A 20,290-nucleotide genomic window follows, 5' to 3' on the forward strand; every position below is an offset into this window, starting at 1 on the left:
CATAGTCAATGTTAGCAGTCCCGCTTATACCTGATTCTCGTAGATATCACATGGCCTATTAATTAGTATCCTCAAAATCAAATTTATCTTTAAAAGAAAAAAAAAAAAAAGAAGTGATAATAAATGAACTTCCATATTTTAATCAAACTCTGAATGTTCAGAACAAAAAGCAGAACAAAATGTTGCTCAACCACTATTGTTTTTCCTTATTTCAGAATGTGGTTCAGTTGGGTTTAGTCGTATCTAAAAGAGACCTCACCTCCTGGAGTTCAGTTCTGTGGCCAGCTGAGGAAATCAACTGTATAGGCCTGGGACATAGACGGGTGTTAGAAAGCTAACTAGGAAGATCTGTGACTACTCCCATTCCTTCTTATCTACCCGCCATAATGTTGGCAGTGTTCTGATTGACCTCATATATACCGATACACACAATCTCAAACCTATTGCCATCTTCTGTCCTCTTCCTCTTTATGACTAGGTAACTCTGAAAACAGTGTGGAAACAGTGAAGGAAAACTCCATTTTCCTTCTGAAGACTAAGAGAATCAAGGCAACAGTAAATTTCCAACACTGTCCTGAGAAGATTATTTGAACATCTTTCTGTTACTATGTAAATCCAGGGTAAAACTCAGCATATATTCACTTCTAATTCACAACCTCCAAAAGAAACTGAGTATTTGTGTTCAAGAGGCATCTGGACGAGATGGCTTAGTAGCTTAGTGGGTAGTAATGGAGATAGGAGAACGGTTGGAATAGATGATCTTGTAGGTCCTTTCAAACCTTGTGATTCCATGATTCTGTTTCCTACAACAGCTGTGCCAAGTACTATCTGATAGTACCTGGGACAAATTGTGGTTAGGGTAATTTTAAAAAGATATTCACAACTCTTCCAGTGTGAGACCTATTCCTTGTTTCTGTGTTGTCTGGACAGGCACAATCTATGTTACACTCTAAACATTGAGTTTAGAATTGAACAGAGACAGCTTCCAATTAGACTTGAATGCCAAGAGCAGCCACATCCTTTCATCCAAGGAGCAGACTTCCCACAGGGAGTACAAGAAACAACTTGTCCTGAATTGACTCATTTTCCTCAGACTGAGATAAGATCACTAGAATTTTTCACAATGGCTGTGGCCACACAAATTAACTATACGTGGTAAAATGTGGAGGATCTTTTGGCCGTGTTACAGCTTCATGCTAGGGCTAAGAAGGTCATGAGTTCTTTGACTCAAAGGGCGATCTGAAGTAATACTTTTGTTTTGTGATAAATTTAAAAAGTGTGGACAGAACGGTATTTTTACCTAGAAGTAAGTATTTGGTTTTCTTTTGATTCTCTTTTTTTTCCTCTTCTTTTCTTGCTTTTCTCTTTTTTTTTTTTTTTCTTTCTTTCCTTTTCCTGCGTGTGTGTTTTTTAATTTTGAGCTTAGTCCTGTTTTAAAACTGTTTCAAATTTTATTTTGGACAATAACACTAGGAAAATATATTGACCTTTTGAAACATTTCACTAAAATTATCCATAGGCAAGTTGTTGAAATTTTCAAATTAGTTTTTCTTTTGTTTTCAAATGAAACTATTTTGTGACTGTAGAAATAGCTTTGACTGCTTCCTCTTAAGCTATATTTTCTAGTAAAGGCAGACTTCCTTAAATACTTTTCCTCAGCTCAAGGAACCATGACTGCTGATGGCCAGAATAGCACTGTTGTGCTAGCTCTGTTGAGTATGCCTCCTCTTTAGTTTCAGAGAATATCAATCATTCTTAAAGGGGGGAGGTGAAAGTCTGAAAAGTCAAAAATCAGTGACAGACAATGCAGATGTGAAAATGGACCTAGCAAATACATCCTTGGCCATAACACATACAAGAATGTCTCTAATAGCCCCAGTTCACATCTTACCTTATGAAGCTCAGAATGCCTTTGGTCAGACTCAGAATTAAGTATTTTCCATTGCAAAAAAATATTTCTCTGATTTTGCTAAATAAAATCACATACACCTGAAGAAAATTGTGCACACCTGAAATAGTTTTTTCATTCCCTAAAATCGTGGAGTGAACACAGACCGGGGTGATACGTGTCCCTCTTGGAATTAGGCCCTTTCATATTACAGGAAGTTCCAGAATCCACAGTGAATAAACAAGTCACCTCCTGCAATTCCTTTTAGGTAGTGAAAAAGAGTCAGGAGTGCCTGGACAACCCGAACTAGTGTTTGGATTGGGTTAAATTCAGTGTTCTGGTCCTCATTTGCAGAGTAATCTCAGCCACTATGGTCATGACCTCCAGCAAGAGCTGTGTTGTATTGGAACAATGGATCTGTCAGCCTCCTGAGTGAAAAGGGTGTGTGCAAAGGACAAAGGTTTTTCAGCAGCTGGCTCGTGAGTCTGGAGCTCTTGCCTGGAAGGGATCAGAATGATTAAAAAACTCAGCACCTTCCAAGCAAAATGGAAAATCCACTTCTTCACTTTGGTCCTCCCAAATGTTTAAAAAAAAAAAAAAAAAGTCAGTCACTGTCAGAAGAAACATTACTTACAGGAAGAAGATGGCTACACTATATCTGTCCATATAATTTTTATAATTTGGAGATCTACCACTGTGCTACACAGGCAGGTACCTAGTTAGATGGATTAGGAGAAAAACTGCAAAAGTGTTCAAGAAGTTTTCTTGAGTAACATTCATCTTCTTCCAATCCTTCATTGTTTCAATTGTAATTCTGTTTCTCTCCAGGCCTGATCAGATGTGAGCTAAACAGGCCAGCAGCTCATTGCATGTGAGAGGGACCTCCAGGAGTTGGTGCATCATGTTTGTGAAATGCTAGCACTGCTGTTCCTCTATTGCTGAGTCCTGCCCAAGTTTCTTCTGAGCTGATAGCCTCAAGCTACAAAACCACCCTCAAAGTTCACAGTTTGAAATGTTCCGGATATGCCTCTTACCTCTGGATATTTGTGCACTCCAGCTGATAATTTCTGCTTTTATTTATGCGTCAGACATGACTGTTTTGTTCACTTTGCTGGATGCTATTTCCCATATTGGTGCTTAATAGTTTACTTTCTAGCAGCTGTTTCAAAGCATAACACCTCTATGAACTAGCCTATCTTACCTGCCTTTCTTTAATGTTTGTCTGTAGGGGCTATGCAATCCTATACGTGGTCACTCACCTACACTGTGACAACAGCTGCTGGGTCTCCGGCTGAAAATTCCCAACAGCTGCCCTGCATGAGAAGTCCACATGTACCATCATCATCTGTCACACATCGGATACCTGTTTATCCCCACAGAGAAGAACATGGGTGAGTGCCTTGTTTGTTTTGTGTGGTTTTCGGGTTGAACCCAAGCTTATGTTTTTTTTGAAAATGCAGTGAAATCCGTTCCTTGATGTAGTAAGTCTGTACTGCAAAGATTCTGGTATCATTATTCTTTGGCTGTTGTTTTTACTATATGGTTATTCAGGATTGGATTTATCATCTTACTAAGTCCTGATTAAACTTCAAAACTCAATAGGCCTAGTGAATACTTGATAAAAGGGAAGGCTTTGGTAGCTTTTGGTAGCTTTCTTCCTATCTCTGATTCCTTCGTTTACATGCCATGTTTTACCTCAAAGGCTCTGTGTCCAAAGAACTAACCTCCCATACCATGTCTCAGAGATGACTCTGCTCTTCTGCTCAGCACATCTGAGGCTACATCTGGAGCACTAGATCCAGTTCTCAGCTCCCCTCTATTCTCATTCAGAAAACAGATACAGATTCTTCTCAGTGGTATCCAGTGGCAGCGCAAGAGGCAATGGGAACAAACTAAAATAGAAAAAAATCTGTTAAACTTAAAAAAAAATACAACAAACAACTTGTTTCACTGCAAGTGTGATCAAACAGTGGAGCAAGTCATATGAAGAGGCTAAGGAGTCTCCATCCTTGCTGATATTCAGAACTCACATGGGCACAGTCCTTGGCTGTACAGACTTATTCAGGGAGCATACTCTACAATCTCCAGGGGTCCCTTCTGACCTCAGTGATTAGATGATTCTATGACAGTTGTTAGGCCTGCAAATAAACAAATTCTAAAGTATGGAAAAATAGCCACATTTTCAACATAACATCCTAATCTCATCTCCATCACCAAAATTTGCTCAAAGCACTCAATTAAAGTAGTTACAGCAGAAATTTCTTTGATGTTATTTCATCTTGGAAAACTTTAGAAGATCAGATAAAGCCTCTGCTCTTTTCACAACACTTCTGTGCCATTGTCACTTGAGCAAAAGTGTAACTCATAGATATCCATAACTAAAGATAAACAATCAAATTAATCAGTGGAAATGGGCCCCAGGAATACAACAAGTTTAGCAAGAGCCCAGATGCTGACATAAAACAAGAAGTTCAAAAAATGTCACTGATTTTCTCAGTCTAATTGCATACTCACTATATTTGCAGGAGTGCACAAGTGTGGAAGATTGCATAGTGTTTGTAAGGATAGTAGTAGATTAATTTGGATCCTGTCTCCTTCCCTCATGAATGTGAGAAGGTTTGGATTTATGTCTGAATATCACTGCTATGTCCCTCCTGGAAAAACCCTGGATGATTGCTTGGTGGAATTGGAAACAGAGTAGCTGGGAGGTTTAGGAGCTAACAGGATACGAGAATTGGAAGAGACATGGAACAGGAGTGAATATAGCTGTAAATCCACGTATACACATGAGAATTCATTGTTACTAAAGGAATCTCTTGCCTCTGGAAGATGATTTGGGGAAACAGTTTTACCTGAGTGAATTAGCTTTTCTGAAAGTTAAAAAGACATTCTGTTATGTGACTTCTTTCACTATTTGGTTTTATATGGGACAGGTGTGTAGAAAAAAATTGGTAATTTTAGTGGTATCAGAATGTTTCAGTGCTATCTACCTGCTCATCTGAAACTGAACTTGTAAGCATAGCAATAAGAGCTCTTTGTCAATCAATGCTCATGTGGCATCTATCACAAAGATTTCCTGATCTTATTCCCTCTCTATATAGTAGTACTGTGAAGTTTTTCTGAATCATTACATGTACTTATTTTGAATCTGCTGCAAAATCAGCACATTGATACCTCAGTTTTTATGCTTCAGGTCTAAAGCAACATGCTAGTAGAAACATGTTTCTGTATAAATGTCTGCACAGAAATCCATTAATGACCTCGCCCATGGTGTTTTGAAGCCCAAGACTCATTACAGTTCTCTTAGAAATACTGATTGAGAGCTTGTTTAAAGAACCATATCTTCAGAGAGGAGAAAAAAATAAGAATACAGGAGACCTTATATGCAAGATTCAAACAGTTGGCTGCCCTGGAAAGAAGCAGAGAGAGATCAAAGTCTGCACTGAGATTTCAAGGTTTCTGGAGAAGAGACAAATAGAGTGAACAGCTGTTCGCTCAAAGGCTGAGCCTCACACTCACCAAGGGAGGCAGGCAGAGAGCATAAGCTGTATGCTGACCATTTCCCTGTTGCAAGTGAATTTCACAGAAAATGCAGATTCTTAACCACCCAGCATACCTGAGAGTATTCTAACAGCCATTTTGCAGGGTTTACTTCCAATTTTTCACTCTAAAGATCATCTCCTTTGTGAAATATAAAGCCTCCAGAGCATCTTGAGATAGAAAGAGAATACCTAAAAGATCAGAGCAATTCATACAGAGGTATGTTCCTCTCTGTACTGAGAGGTTCCTCAAAGTGAAGATGTTTTAAGAACTGAGGACTTGGAACAATGTAAAACCCTCCTAGCTCCTAAGAAAGATAAATATAGACTGCTGAACTGATTTATACAAATATTTTTTTCTGTATTTTTGTCTGGTTATAGAGAATATAATATAAATTCAATGTCCAAAACGTCTTCCTGTAAAATAAATGCAAATAATTAAGGCCAACTGCATATTAACAGCCAAGAAGAAAGGGCTGAATGATCTCTTCTCCTTTATTTAAAAAACAAAAAAACAAAAAAAAACAAAAACGAAAGAAAACCCTTACAGCAAACAATACTAGTGTAGATTTGTGGAACTGAGAGAAAGCACAATCTTCATAACCACCTTAACTCACTCCAGTAAATCTTCAGTGGTACTCTCCACATGTATACGATATCTGGACAGTAAACAGATCTATAGTATTAACAGAAAAAAAAAATCTTCATACCTAGTTGGAATATTCCTTGTTCTGTTTTATGTCCACTGCTTCTCACTCCATGACTGTACACCTTCTAGATGAATCTGGCTCAATCTGCACAATACCCTCCTGATAGATAGTTGAAGATCATTCCTTTGCCTTTCTTTTTAAGACTGGGTAAACCAGTCTTCTCTTCTTGTAAATTGATGGCCTCCACTAGTCTCACTTTAATGTGTCAATGTCCTTTTCATAGTTGAGAAACTAAAACAGGACTCAGTACTCCAGATGAGGTCCCTTAAGTGCTAAATACAAGGGAATAATCATTTTTAGGTCTGCTGTCTATGCTCCTGCTAATACAGTAAGGTAGTTAGCTGGTCCTCTTCATTGCCAAGGCACGGTGGTGATTCATGTTCAACTTTTTGGCTACCAGAATTTGCAGGCAATTTTCAGTAAAGCCAATTTCTTTCCAAATGGTCCTAACCTACACCACTGCAGGAGTAATGCAGGATATTCCAGGATTCCCTGTATTGTACAAATGATCAACTGAATTTTTTTAGTGGATCATATTCATATCTGCTAAACTCTAGAGTTGCTGCCACTTTCTATCTGGACTTCCCCTAAGACACCCCACCTGTGTAATGTCTCCACTACTCAGTGACCGTTGATGAAGTTCAGAAGTGACTGTAAGACATGGTACTTGGCAGAATTTTTTTTATTATTAATTTTCCAGGCTTTCTTCTGAGAGAGATGTAGGGTTTTTTTTAGCCAAGCACTCTCAGATAGGCAGGAAAATACCACTCTTAAAGGACTATATTAATCTCCTTCTCACATCCTTCAGCACTCTCTCCTGAAGTTGAACAGAGAAAGAAAAAGATTCCTAAACCAAAAACAGAAGATAGCAATTAAGAAAAGAAACATTGTCACTCCAAATTCAAGTGAATTAAAGTGTGTATTTTAGCAAACAAACAAACAAAAAAAAAACCAGCGAGTTTTGAATGAAGAAGATAAGGTCAGTATCTTCCGGACTTGGCTTTACATGGGAATCCAAGGGCTCTCTAGACTATGGGAGAGACCAGCTGGATGAATCTCCTCTTGAACCAGAGAAAAACTGCACTGTGAAATGTCAGGCTTATGAGACTGCCAAAAATATCTGTTGTGGATTTTGCTTCCCAGTCAATTGTGTTGAAGGAATTAACACACAAGATGTCTGCCTACTGTTATGTGGAACAGCTCCATGACACAGTCATTTCTCTCTGCCCCAGCTCTCCACAGAGAACCTATCAAAATCCTACCTTATGAACATCAGCTTGTCTGAGGTGGATTATGGAAACCACTCTTGTTGACAGCTAAACACAAGCGAATATAAGAGTGAGAGCTAAATATTCAACAGTAAATATAGACATGGGAGCTTATGTCTAGAAAATATTGTTAGAGAGGGTACTCAGCTCTCATTGTGAAGCCTTTTGGTTTGCCTGGTCTAAAACTTGACATGGTACCTGTAGAACACCACTATAAAATCAAAAGAATAACAAAGGTGTTTAAACTTTACCCAGTGTAACAATGACATTGAACTTTACAAGAAAAAAAAAATAAAGCTGAAATCCATACAAATAACTTTCTTTTATCTCCCACAACGACTTGGCTGCCCTTTTGTTTTGTTTTGTTTTTGTTTTGTTTATTGCCATTTCATTTTGATCTAGCATATATTTTAAGGGCTGAATTCGTATCAGATGTTCACATGGCTACACAAAGATGTAGAGGATGCAGAAAATGTAAATTCGTCTTCTGCTAATGAATGACGCACATAATGGTGATCTACAAGCACTGACCCTGCAGCTTCTCATAGCTAAGTAAATTGCTCTCTCTTTTACCCTGGGCTGTTGCAAGACAAGCATTTGAAATGATAAAAGAAAGTGGGCAGGTTCTCCAACCTCAAATGCCATCCTGTCCTCTAGTGAGCTGCACTAAAGCTGTTTGTTGTATGCTTCAGATGCAAATGAACACATCTCTCTCCCTCCCCAAGATAAGGAACTTGTGGCTGCAGTGCAAAGAGATGGCTGAACTCCACAGTGCAGTTCGTTAAGTCAAATATTACCACACGTGCTCAGCCTAGCAATATACTAGAAACATGGCAGTGGGATAGTAATAAAAGGGTGAAAGTGCACAGATAAGCCTGCAATGTAAAACTTGTCACAGAAACATCCTGAGTCTCTCAATTTGTTGTTGTATTGAACACCCTGCTAAGTGGCAGCTGCTTCCCAGCTGATCTCAAAAATGCACACACACATATATATAAGGGTTATTTTAGAAATCATTCTGCTATGCAAAAAAGTGCTACTGTATGTCACATGGAAGTTACAGCATTATTAGTGGGAATATAAAGATTATGCCTACTAAATAGTGTTTTTAATTGAATTTTAGATACACAGGGAGTTACAACTACGGTAGCTATAGCAATCAGCACCCCCATCCAATGCAGAGTCAATATCCATCTTTACCACATGATACTGCTATCTCTGGACCACTTCATTACTCCGCTTACCACAGAAGCTCTTCACAGGTAAGTTGGAATAATTTCTTTAAAATTCTTGCTACAACATTTTAAGTAAAGTCGTGCTTGTAAATTTCTTATCAGCATACAAGATCTTTGAATTATTTCTAGTCACTGATAATCACTTTTTTTTTTTTTTTCTTTTCTTGGCATCTTTTCATTCTGGTGGAGTTTTTTTTATCAGAAATAACTTTGATTTATGAACTTAGAGTACTAAACTCCAAAATCAAGCAGTCTGTATCATATGAAGTGCTTATGTGTTAAGGAGTATCCGAAACCAATTGTTAATATAATTAACTGTGTGTTTCTTAGGCATTGTGAACAGGAAGTGATACCTAACAATAAAAGTGTTTTAATACAATTGAAAGGAGATGCAGAGACCATAGTGAATTCTTCTGGTGTCTCTGCTCTTGAGAATAAATATGATTAGGAGTTTGCAAAAAACTGTGAGTTTTGTATATCGTTTGAATAACTTTGGGGCACCATTCCAAAGAGGTTCTATCTAATGTGTGTGCTTTGGTTTCCTCCCATAAGCTGAGGAATTAAGTCAGTAATTATTTCAGTTCACAAAACAGCCAGTGGGAAACAGCATATATTAAGCATGAAGATGATATTTGGCAACAGTTCAAAAGTAGTGCCACTATAGGAAGGCTTTAGTATACTATGCAACTGGTGTATAGGTCTGTCCTCTGTTGGAAGATCTACAGGGTGCAACTAGAAGCAGGAGGTGATGTCTTTGGGGTATTCCACACACACAGTGCCTTTTATGCTTCATCTGCTAGAAATTTATGTAAGTCTAGTATGGACCACTATGTTTAACTACAGTCACAGACCAGTTGTGAAGATATGAATTTGGCGGAGCTTTGGACTGGAAAACATTAAACATGCATCTCATTCTGGTCTTTGACATTGGTCTACCAGATGATCTCAAGAAGTAATTCCTTCTTTATGCTTTATTTTTCCAGTCTTTCAGATAAGAATAATGATATTAATCTCCTTCTAAAGCTTTTTGAGATCAGCTAGGAAGATTGTCTTAGGAAAAAGCAGTATGCTCATTTGGACCAGCTCAACAATGGCTCCCTAGTTGATGGAAGCAATAGTTCTACAACTTCTCACCCATTTGTGTAGCAGCTGGTCCACCAAAGAGAATACATCAGATGTGAGGATTTAAGTAGTTGTTGTATCTTTAATGGAAACAGTGAATAAATGTTTAAGTACAATGCACTATGATAGGTTTGTATATATTGTTTTTTCATTACAGCCCATATCCTGTTATCTCAAGGTTTTTTCCAAGGTACATAACTTTTTGACTTAAATTCATCCATGAACTTTCTTTACTCTCTTATCCTTTACTGGAGAAAACCTACATAAGTGGTAGTTCTGAAATGACCTCTCAGGCAATGAATCTGTAGGTAAAATAGTGAATTAGACTTTTATTGTTTAAAAATGTTATCACCCTTACAAGGAGTTTCTTTCATACCTTCTGTCTGCCACACTGACACAGACAGCACAAGTTAAGCAACAAATAAATTACACAAAGCAAGATGAATACATGTGTGGTTTTCTCATCCTGGTTAATATGCTGTATAGAAATAGTAACATACATTAAAATCACTTTTTTTTTTTTTTTTTTTCATTCTGTCATAAGCTGGCTCTACAAATGCAGATGTCTGATAATTTTTTCCTCTCTGACTAGCCCTTGAATTGTCCTGGATGCACATGAAGAACAGTTATCCTTTAATGATTATATCTGAGAACAGCATTATTTCTACCTGTATTTAACATGCTCTTTCTCATGGTGCTTGTAAACTGAGATGCACTCTCATAGCAGGATAAGGTTAACAAAACCCCATAAATGTGCTCATTCTTTGTTGAAAGATATAAACTGAAAAAAAAACTTTCAAAGAATCTTAAACAATCTTACTTTTTTTAACTAAATGAGCTTCTGTAAAATGCTTTCCCTGGTAATAAATGCTTTCTTAGTTACTTTTAGCCAGAAGTGTATAAATGAAAAGTGCTGTTGCCCACAAAGCCTAAAAGGGTGTTATGGAACTACATTTCTTCTAGCAGACTTTCTAAGTAGAACCTGGGCTTGCAGTAGGACTCATGAATCCTACTGCAAAATCAAAATACAGGAATCCAAATTTGCAGTGAATATGTAAACAGCTGATACTGTACTGAAACCCAAAGAGATGAAATGTGTATTGCTGTGGTAATATAATCAGCCTAGAAGTGGAAGCATTGACCATCTCTCTTCAAAAGAATTCTTTGTTAAAATTTACATTCAGTTCAAATATAGAACTCTGTCTCAGCTTTAGCTCTTTAGGATAGTGTCAACAGATTAATTCCCAAGAAAAAAATCTGTGTGGGGGGTAAGTTCTCCTCTGCAAACATGGAATCAGAGAGAGCCCTTGTCCTAGACAAGGCTCTGAGCTGAAACAGACAAGATGTAATAGAGGTGGCTTATAGGCTGCAGCTATAAATTACTTCTTTGGTTTGGAAGATCACCATGTCTATCCAACCTCTTTCTGTGGAACAGTGCAATGTAATCCAGGTTTTATCAGGTCACTTATTTTAGGGCTGTTTTCCAGCCCAAAGCAATATTCATAAAGAAAGAGTTGTATTTGACTTTTTTGTTTGTTCCTTTCATATAACTTTAAGATGGATCATTTCACATATAAGATTTACAGACAGCCACCAAAACAAATGGCATTAGAGCAAACGAGATGGAGGGAATAGCTTTCTTTTGAGGGAAGTAGGGAGTGCTGAAAATAAGGGAGGGGAGAAGGAAGCGAGTGACCCTTTAAACTAGAATTGTCAACATGCAGCATATTGATCTTAGCTTCACACATAGAGTTATATGATGATTGCATTGTGTAAATTTCAGGATACCTGCTATGGTTTTGTCAGTGGAATCCTTACAGTGGGGCTGTGCTGGGAAAGAAGTCAGACAGCTGTAGATCTTGTACCACATACAGCTCTTGGAGAGTATAGGTGGCAGTCCTAAGACAAGCCTATCCTACCTGAAAAGCATTTGGTCCATGTTAGTGAGAGACTCCTGGATAATTTGAATCCACTAGTGTTGCAGGAGATGAAACAGTGATATTTGATAAAGCTGAGGCACAGTACATCACCCCCTCCCACAACTGACTGGTGAAAGCTCATGAGGATATTGTTATCTCTCACCTGTGAAACAGTCCTGGCACTTACCTTGGCTCACAGAGCAATGTGATGTGTCCTTAAGATAAGTGCAGGTTTTATTAAGTAGCTCTCAGACAGATAAATGACTCGCAGGTGGACAAGCAAGCAGAACAGTGGAGATGACCTGTATAAAAACAGCAGAGGGAAATAAATGTTTTGATGTAGTAATTTCTGCAGCTACTAACCCAGCAGGAGCCTAAAAATGGCTCCTTCTGGCAATGCAGGCTGACTAATTCCCACTGCTGGCTAAGAGTCTTTTTGTTGACAGGGACAGTCTGTTCAAACCTTGGTCTTAATCCGAATGTTTTTTTTCTTTCATCAGCATCTGTGATTAGTTCTCAGAACAGTTGTTTCCTTGTAACTCCAGGCCTGATTGCTCATTTCTTGACTTGGCTTACTGGCCGAGAGCCAGGTACACAAATAAAAAAATGATCTACGAATTGATTTGGTGCTACCTAGTTCTCCATGCAACAGCGCTGAAGTGAATTCAATCACACAATATAAACTCCATCATTATTTAGGAGGCCGTGTAATGTGTGTACATAAACAGAACTATGTTGACTTTATATTTTGTTACGTTCGCTTGCCTCGAATTTTAGGTGAACCAGATACCAGGGTAGAAGAATAGATGAGTTTGTCTAAAAGCCTCTGAGTGTTCCTGTGAACCTCTGTCAAGTGTAGCAGAGAGGTACCCGCTTCAGAGGTAACCCCTTCACAATGCCACCATCTAATCCGCTTCCACAATCTGCATTTGGATGGCTTTTGATCACAGCTTTTGTCTGCAGATTTCACCCTGACTGAACAGGATTTGATCCTTTCAAGCTATGCGTAAATATTTCAATTCATATAATTCCACCTCTTCTTTAGTCATAAATTAATTAAGCGCTGCAGTAATTTTTCTTTGTAATTCACAAGGGTAACACTATTAGTAGGAAAAGTAATGAATGAGAAAAATCTGCAGCAGGATGTTTTTATATTTTAATATACCCAGTAACATGTAAAGATGCCTGTCATATGAATGTACATCACTGTAAATGCAGTGCAATACACAGCAAAAAATACAGTACTATTTTAGTACTGTAACGCATGGCTATTGTGAATCATATTGTAGGTCCATTTATCCAGGTTCTATACCCAGTTATGGCCAGAAGCAAATGTACAGAGGAAAATTATTAGTGAAAGGATAGGTAGAGAGTGGTCCTTTTACCAGCATAGCTACACTGTGCTTGGTAAGAGCTGACTTAGGGATGTCCTGAGTAGGAAGCGGCAGCTGGACTGTTGTATTTTCTAGCAACTTATTCTACATTAAATTCTTTGCGCTTTTTTTGTACTTAGAGACTCTTAACAATAGGCTGTATGAAGCTTATAATCTGCTATTAATTTTAAACCTGTTACCTCAGAATTGCATTGGATCGCCTATATTTTGGGGAATGAAGAGAAACAGGCAATACCCTTTCTCTATTTACTCTTACCATTAGAGATGTTACAGATCTCCATCATTCCTCCCACTTCCTTTCCCCATCTGTTTTCCAGACTTAGGAGTTATCTGCATAGATTCTCCCATGGTGGATGCTCTGCACATAGGAATTATACAAGGACGGCACATGGAGGGGGAAAAGGGAAAAGTTCTTGTCTATCCAGCACATTACCAGTATAAGCTTATGACTATACCAAAGCAATCAGAACGTTGAACCCTCCCCCACTAAACCATTCTGTCATCCGACACCGAGTAATGACAGAAAGAAAAGAAATCTGTCCAAATCCTACCCATGCAACAAGAATTATTGTTCCTAACTCTACAGTTTCATAACAGTCTTGAGATTATTAAAATGCAGTTGAAGTAATTATGTATTGAATACAACAGGGAACGTGTCTAATTTTTAAATAATAGCAAATGAGGTTTTCATGAGGCTCCAAATGCCTCTCCCGAAAGTACCAAGGTCATTTAGATTGTCTTGAAAACTTCACCCCACCTATTTGACACACCAAGATTTACTAAGCTTCATTTTGTGGACCAAAGGATTGAATACAGGGTTATAAAGATCAAACTGATCAACAGTTCCAATGCTGATATTTTTTATCAGATCTTCATAAAGTTAATTTATAGCCAGCCCTTCACAATAGCTATCATTCCTGGTATGAGTTATTTGCAAATCTTAAAGTAGTGGCTGACACAGAATACTAACTTACAGCATTCTGCAAAAACGTGAGCGAATGCACTGTAAAGTCAGAGCCACATTCATAAGGAAAATATTTTGCTGTTTGGACAGAGACACCTTTCACCTCTATGCATAATCAGTCAGTGAGCTGAGGATATGAATAAGGAGATTATTCTCGATCCCCACGCTTTAGGAATTCAATCTTCACTTCTTGGTAGGACATATTTAACGTAGTATTTTCTAAAATAATAATAAAAGACATTGAATTAATTTTTCATTCTTGGGCAAGGCCTTAACAATAATCTTCTTAAAGCGTCCCAGACTTAAATGGCTTCTTGTCTAGGTCTGAGGCAGCAGTTGCAGCAAGTGTGAGTTAGCCCAGAAAATGGTAATTTCCTGTCAAGAGCCCTCCAACAAATGTCGCTTTTATATCTGGCAAAGATCACTAGGCCCCAGTGTTTTGAGTTCAGCATGCTTAAGCACTCTTCATTAAACCGGATGTAGAGTGTGAAAGGTGATTCAGGCAGCATGGGCAGGCATCCGCCCAGATGGCGATGCTTTGGACACTCCAACAAGGCTGAATAGATGCTTCATTGGGTGAGTTAATAGTCAGGCAGGGGCCAATGAGTACTTTAAAAATATTGTCTTTCAATAGTCTCTTCACTGTAGGGAAAAAGAAGTCACTGACTCATTTGCGATTAGCTGACCTACCATTACAAAACTTTCCGTCTTGCATTCAGTCATAACAGAATTTATTGTCAAATACTAGATATTTAGAGTCCATGTTATTTTCAAGCAATTATTCCTTTTACATTCATGACACATTCATAAACACAGCTGCATCGGGTGAGCCTGATGAGGGGGAAAAGCAGAGCACTGTATCCTGTCCCCTTATGCACAGCCATTAGCTCTGCCTTCTAGAAGTCTCAACATGGTCTCTTGACTGCAAATAGGAAGGGAATTATCTTTCCTTTCAGTGCATCCCGAAGTTCATTCTGGGAGCCAAGGTTTCAATCCCAAAACAGCACAGTTTTTGTGTGTCCAAACTACATAGAAAACATTAGGTTGCTTCCCCACATAAAGTCATGTACAACCAGGCGATCCAGCGTGTCCCCACCATTCATTTTGGTTTTTTTTTTTGTAGATATATTGAAGTTTCATGCTCTACAAAATATAAGCCCCAGCAAATATAAGCAGTAAATGTAAGCCCCAGCTGAAGCTGTGGCATGTTTAAGGGGGTATGAAAGCAAGTAATTCCTCTATTCTGAAAGCCACAACATCAAGGGAAAATTGCACCAAGTCAGGAGAGCAAAGCGTTCTGTTATGGTTAACGGAGCAAATCAGTTGTTGCATTGGGAAGGGATGAGAGAATCGTTTAAGTACTATGGAATAAGTATAGATTAAACTCTTTCTAAACATACTACTTAATACAAAAATTCAGTGATTTGAGGTATAGATCAATGGGTAAGAAAAGCAAAGATCAGTGCAATTGTTTTCAAGTAAAACACTACTGAAGTCAGAGTGTTTCTAGCTTGGCTCACATCTTGCACCTCCACAGATGACATTCAGAAAAGAACAAATGTATTATTTTGTATGGTATATTTTGTTGTGGGTGTTTTTTGATTTTTTTTTCCCTCCAGTAATAGACCCTGGTCTTGGCTCCTATCATCTACAATCACAAATCACTTTGTACACAGTTGAACATTTCCCAGCATATGAGATCTGCCAGGATCTGTAGAGTCAACAGCTATGAAAAAGGGACTTTCACTTAACAGCAGTCAACCCCATACACCAGTATAACCTAAAAACTAATGGGCTGCAGCAGGAAGGAAAGAGCCATCTTCTAAAGATCACTCCTCTGTTGTTCTCAATATTTAGGCTTCACAAATTGAGGTTTGATAAACTGTCCTGGAGGCTGCAGACAGAACACAGATGACTCACTGTTCTTAGATGCCTGACTTTCTGACCAGTAAAGTTAGGTGAGACAAATCGGACTCTGAAGCTATAGCAAATCACGTGACAAGTTGTTCTCTCTGAATTTGTTATGGCAGAAGTTTTGCTCATCAAGATGTTCAGATGAAGGTGGTCAACAGGCACAAGCGTGACAACGACTTCAACATATTGCCTGTTCATGTCTGCATTCTAAATCCATCAACTATCCTTCCAGGAGATAAAATATGGAAATTATTCAACTTTTTCTGGAACCTCTTATGTTTACTCAGAATATTCGCAGGTTGATTGTTTCTTGACAGTGTCCTGTCTTTATCATATTGAGTTAAAAAGAGAACCATGATCCTAAATTCATATCTCCTTATGTAAAACCACAAAGCTTGTGTTTCATTATTGCTGAGTACTGGCAAGTTTTATCTTGTGCAGAAGATTCTAAAACCTCAAGAAGTATGAAAACTGATTCTTCTGGAAGGGAATATAAAGCTTTCTGCAGTCAGTGCCTAAGCTCTGTCGAACTTTTCTACTGAAAAGCCTCTCAGTGGGTTGAAGATGGAAATTTAGATGATCTTGTACAGACATGTTGACAGTGTTGCCAATACAGCTTATTCTAATATCTGTATTAGCAGTTCTAGTTGTAGTTTTGACATTCCAGTATGGTGCTGCCATTTACTAGCCTTCTTCAGCAGCTGACTGCACAGGTGATGTGCTGTACATGCTAAATAGTGCAGTGTGCAACTTTGATTTCTTCCCCCTCATCTGCTAACTGGTCTGTCTCTGCAGGACACAGTGGAATATGCTAAATCGCAAACTGCAGTATATGGGTCAAAAATAGTCTTCTCTTTCTCCTACTTAATTAGGAGTGGCCAGCATGTGGCTTTTGAGTTGTTCAAATACATTTGCCAAGGCAGGGCTGCTTTCTTGGCTGTGGTCTGAAGGGAGTCAGCAGAAACTCCTCATGGAGACACTGCTGTAATTGCCTCGGGGACCCACACATGCAACTGATTAATGCCACCCGCATCCGGCAGTGGAGTAATGTAATGAGGCCTCTTGGGAATCACTGCCATCTCCTTCTGTTGAACAACTCCAGCAGCTCTTCCCACAGCCACCCAAAATATGGGGAAGTAGTTTTACAGTCCCCAGCTGTACAAAGCTTTAGTATGTATTTTGCAAGTGTTCTAAGAGTCAGATGCAGGAGAGGTGGCAGTCCTACTCTGGAGACAGCGTAATAAGGAAATGTCACAGCTTCAAACAATCCAGTATAATGAAACTTAAAATTACAACACTTTCTGTCTAAAAGGTACAGTCCTGTGTTTGTGGATCCATTCAGCCCAGTTCTGTTATGCTCACTGTGTCCATCTGGGGCGACTAGAAACCATCTTGCCTGGTAGGTGTAAAAAGTAGAAGATGTGAAGATACACAGCTGGTCAAAGGGAACAGGGATCCTCACCATCTCCGCAGTGCAGATGGATAATATAAGGGCAAAGCAGGGAAAGCTATTTCTTAAGCAGAGCACAGATGATTCACTCCTTTAAGACAGGCAATAAATAAATACATACTAAGCAAACACTTAGAAGCACAGTTTTCTTCCTCTTGGTTGGGCAGCCTGTGACTACAGGGAGAAAATGCTGTTCTCTGTTTTCTTGCTTATCCTTATCCTCAGCACATCTTCTCCTTAGTGGGAGGTATTTGTCAAACTTCTTTGGATTCTACTTTCCAACTGTCACTGTGAACAGCTGGGAAATAGAGAGATTCTTCTTCTGCATGTCTCTTTTTGTAAGTTCTCCAATTAGCTACCCACTCTGAGGCCAGACCACAGTATTCTTCTCCAGAAACTGGCAGGGTGGCTTGTGAACATTTGAAAGGGAAGGAGGCACCTTTCCAGTAATAAAGATACTTTTGCTCTCCTCCCTCAAAAGCTATTTGAATGACCGGGACTCAGAACAATTAACGCTGTTTTTTTATTTTGTTTTGTTTTATTTTTACTGTATAGCAATTTTCTCAGTTGTGAGGAAAATATTAGACAAGTTCAATTTATTTCTCTGCCGCCAGATATACCTGCCAGTAGCTAGCTCTTCAGTATTTAAACCATAGGATCATTGTACGCTTAGGCTTGGAAGGGACCTTTAAGATCATGTAGTTCCAATCTCCCTGCTACAGGCAGGGACACCCCCTCCAGACCAGGTTGCTCCAAGACCCATCCAGACTGGCCCTGAATATTTCCAGGGAGGGGGAAATGTTGTGACTCCTTTGCAAAACTCCCTCTCATATTTTGGTTTGACTTTGGGCACTTGTTATATGATATTCTGCCTTCAGTATCATAAAGGTTTTGGAGGGCTGCTCAATCATGCAATTTTATTTATGCTGAACAAAGATATGTGATACACAGATGCAGACACAGAATCGTAGGGGTTGGAAGGAACCTCCAGAGATCACTGAGTCCAACCCCCCTGCCAAAGCAGGTTCCCAGGTCACACAAGTAGGCATCCAGGCAGGTCTTGAACATCTCCAGAGAAGGAGATTCCATGACCCCCCTGGGCAGCCTGTTCCAGTGCTCCGTCACCCTCACCGTAAAGAAGTTCTTGCGCACATTTGTGCGGAACTTCCTATGCTGCAGTTTCCAGCCGTTTCCCCTTGTCCTGTCTCCACCCAGCCCTTACTTTAAAATTAAGTACGTGATAAATAACTCTTCATTTTTCTCCTTTGTCGTAGTACCCTTTCAACAGCCCAACGTCAAGAATGGAGCCCTGTTTGATGAGCAGTACTCCAAGGCTGCATCCCACCCCAGTGACTCCTCGCTGGCCAGAGGTGCCGGCTGCGAACTCCTGCTACACGAGCCCACCCATGCACTCTACAAGATACGGCAATTCTAGTGACATGTACACCCCTTTGACTACGCGCAGAAATTCTGAATATGAGCACATGCAACACTTTCCTGGCTTCGCCTACATCAATGGGGAAGCCACCACAGGTTGGGCTAAATGAAAATGACTGGCACCAGTGAAGCCCGTATACTTAAAAGAGTTGTACAAACTTGATGTTATGTGGGACTTTACGTGGACGTTCCTGAAGGGAGGTGAAGATGGAAAAGATCCTGGGAAGATAAATGTAGTTCATAACGTGGGCAGATTGCAGACCAGTATGACTGAATGTTCCTGTAGCCGAAAAGCATTTCTGTGCTATTTTAGACATCTTTTTAGGCCAATCTGTGCCTTTTCTAATTCTGGCATGTGGGCCAACCCAGTGTGATGTCAGTGTCAGTGAGCCATTGCCCCCCCTCTTATTGACAAATATTAATGAGTCTTACAAAGTACTGGAATGGAATATATTTATGATTTGTGTTAAAGACAGGAAATTCACTCTCAGCAGAACTCTGACATCTGTTCTTCTTTTAAGCTTTCAGTGCATTTCTTAAAAACAATTTTGCCAAGCCGTCATTTGCTTGCATCACTTCTTCTACCTGGCTCCTTAAAAGACATGTGTTGTGTAGATTTCAGTTTACAACCTAACTTTGTATGTTGATGCACCTTTCTGTTGATCCAGTAACTCTACAAAAGAGAAGAAAACACGTGTAGCATTGAATTATACACTGCCTTAATTTGACTATTATTGTATATGTATTTGTGTTAAGTTTGCACAATCTGGAAAAAAAAATCTAACTTCTCTGGTCAGTAATGACAACGTTAAGAATGGACTTGGGGACTGGGAAGATATTGGATTCAGAGCCACATATGTTAAATGTGATGATATGAAGCAATTATGTAAAAAAGACAATGCAAACACGAATATTCATTTGATTACCTATTGACAGATATGAAAACATTCCCTCAATTCCTTCATGTGGTGATAACTTCTACAAAAGCAAAATTCAAAGCTGTGCCTTTGAACTTATTCTGTACTGTGTATGTGTGGAAAAATGTATTGTATTTTGGGGAGAACTTTTCTTAGACATTTTCTGTCGGATTTGTAGCTATTTGTGAGTTTTTGTTAGATTTTATTAACATAGCTTTTTCTTCTGTATTATAAAATGCACCAAGCAACTGTGGTGGACTTATTACCCTATGGGTAAGAAATAAATAAATGGAGATACGACATCAGACATTTTAGCAATTGTTTTGTAAATAAAATCTTTGATAGCACTCAGTCTGATAATAACCACATTTATGCCTAAAATGGACATAAGTGTTTGTACAGTTGTGCAAGATATATGAGGGATTTTCATGCTCAAATAAAGTTCTTGAAATTGAATAGATACCATTTTAATTTACTTACATACAGAAGCTGCAAACCTTCAAAAAATCCTACAAGTGACAATGTATTTTTTT

General features: G+C 38.9%; 1 protein-coding gene across 1 annotated transcript in view; it reads left to right on the forward strand.

Annotated features, from left to right (window-relative positions):
• RFX4 (regulatory factor X4) overlaps positions 1-18,950 on the forward strand; it is a gene marked incomplete at both ends in the record, with an annotated part of 90,902 nt that extends 71,952 nt beyond the window's left edge. The window contains 3 exon segments of the mRNA XM_079549598.1: positions 3,117-3,279; positions 8,529-8,667; positions 18,678-18,950. Coding sequence (XP_079405724.1) covers positions 3,117-3,279; positions 8,529-8,667; positions 18,678-18,950 — 575 coding nt within the window.
• Positions 18,951-20,290: the final 1,340 nt, after the last annotated feature.

This window comes from Tetrao urogallus, assembly GCF_951394365.1.
Source record: "Tetrao urogallus genome assembly, chromosome: 1".
Lineage (NCBI taxonomy): Eukaryota > Metazoa > Chordata > Aves > Galliformes > Phasianidae > Tetrao > Tetrao urogallus.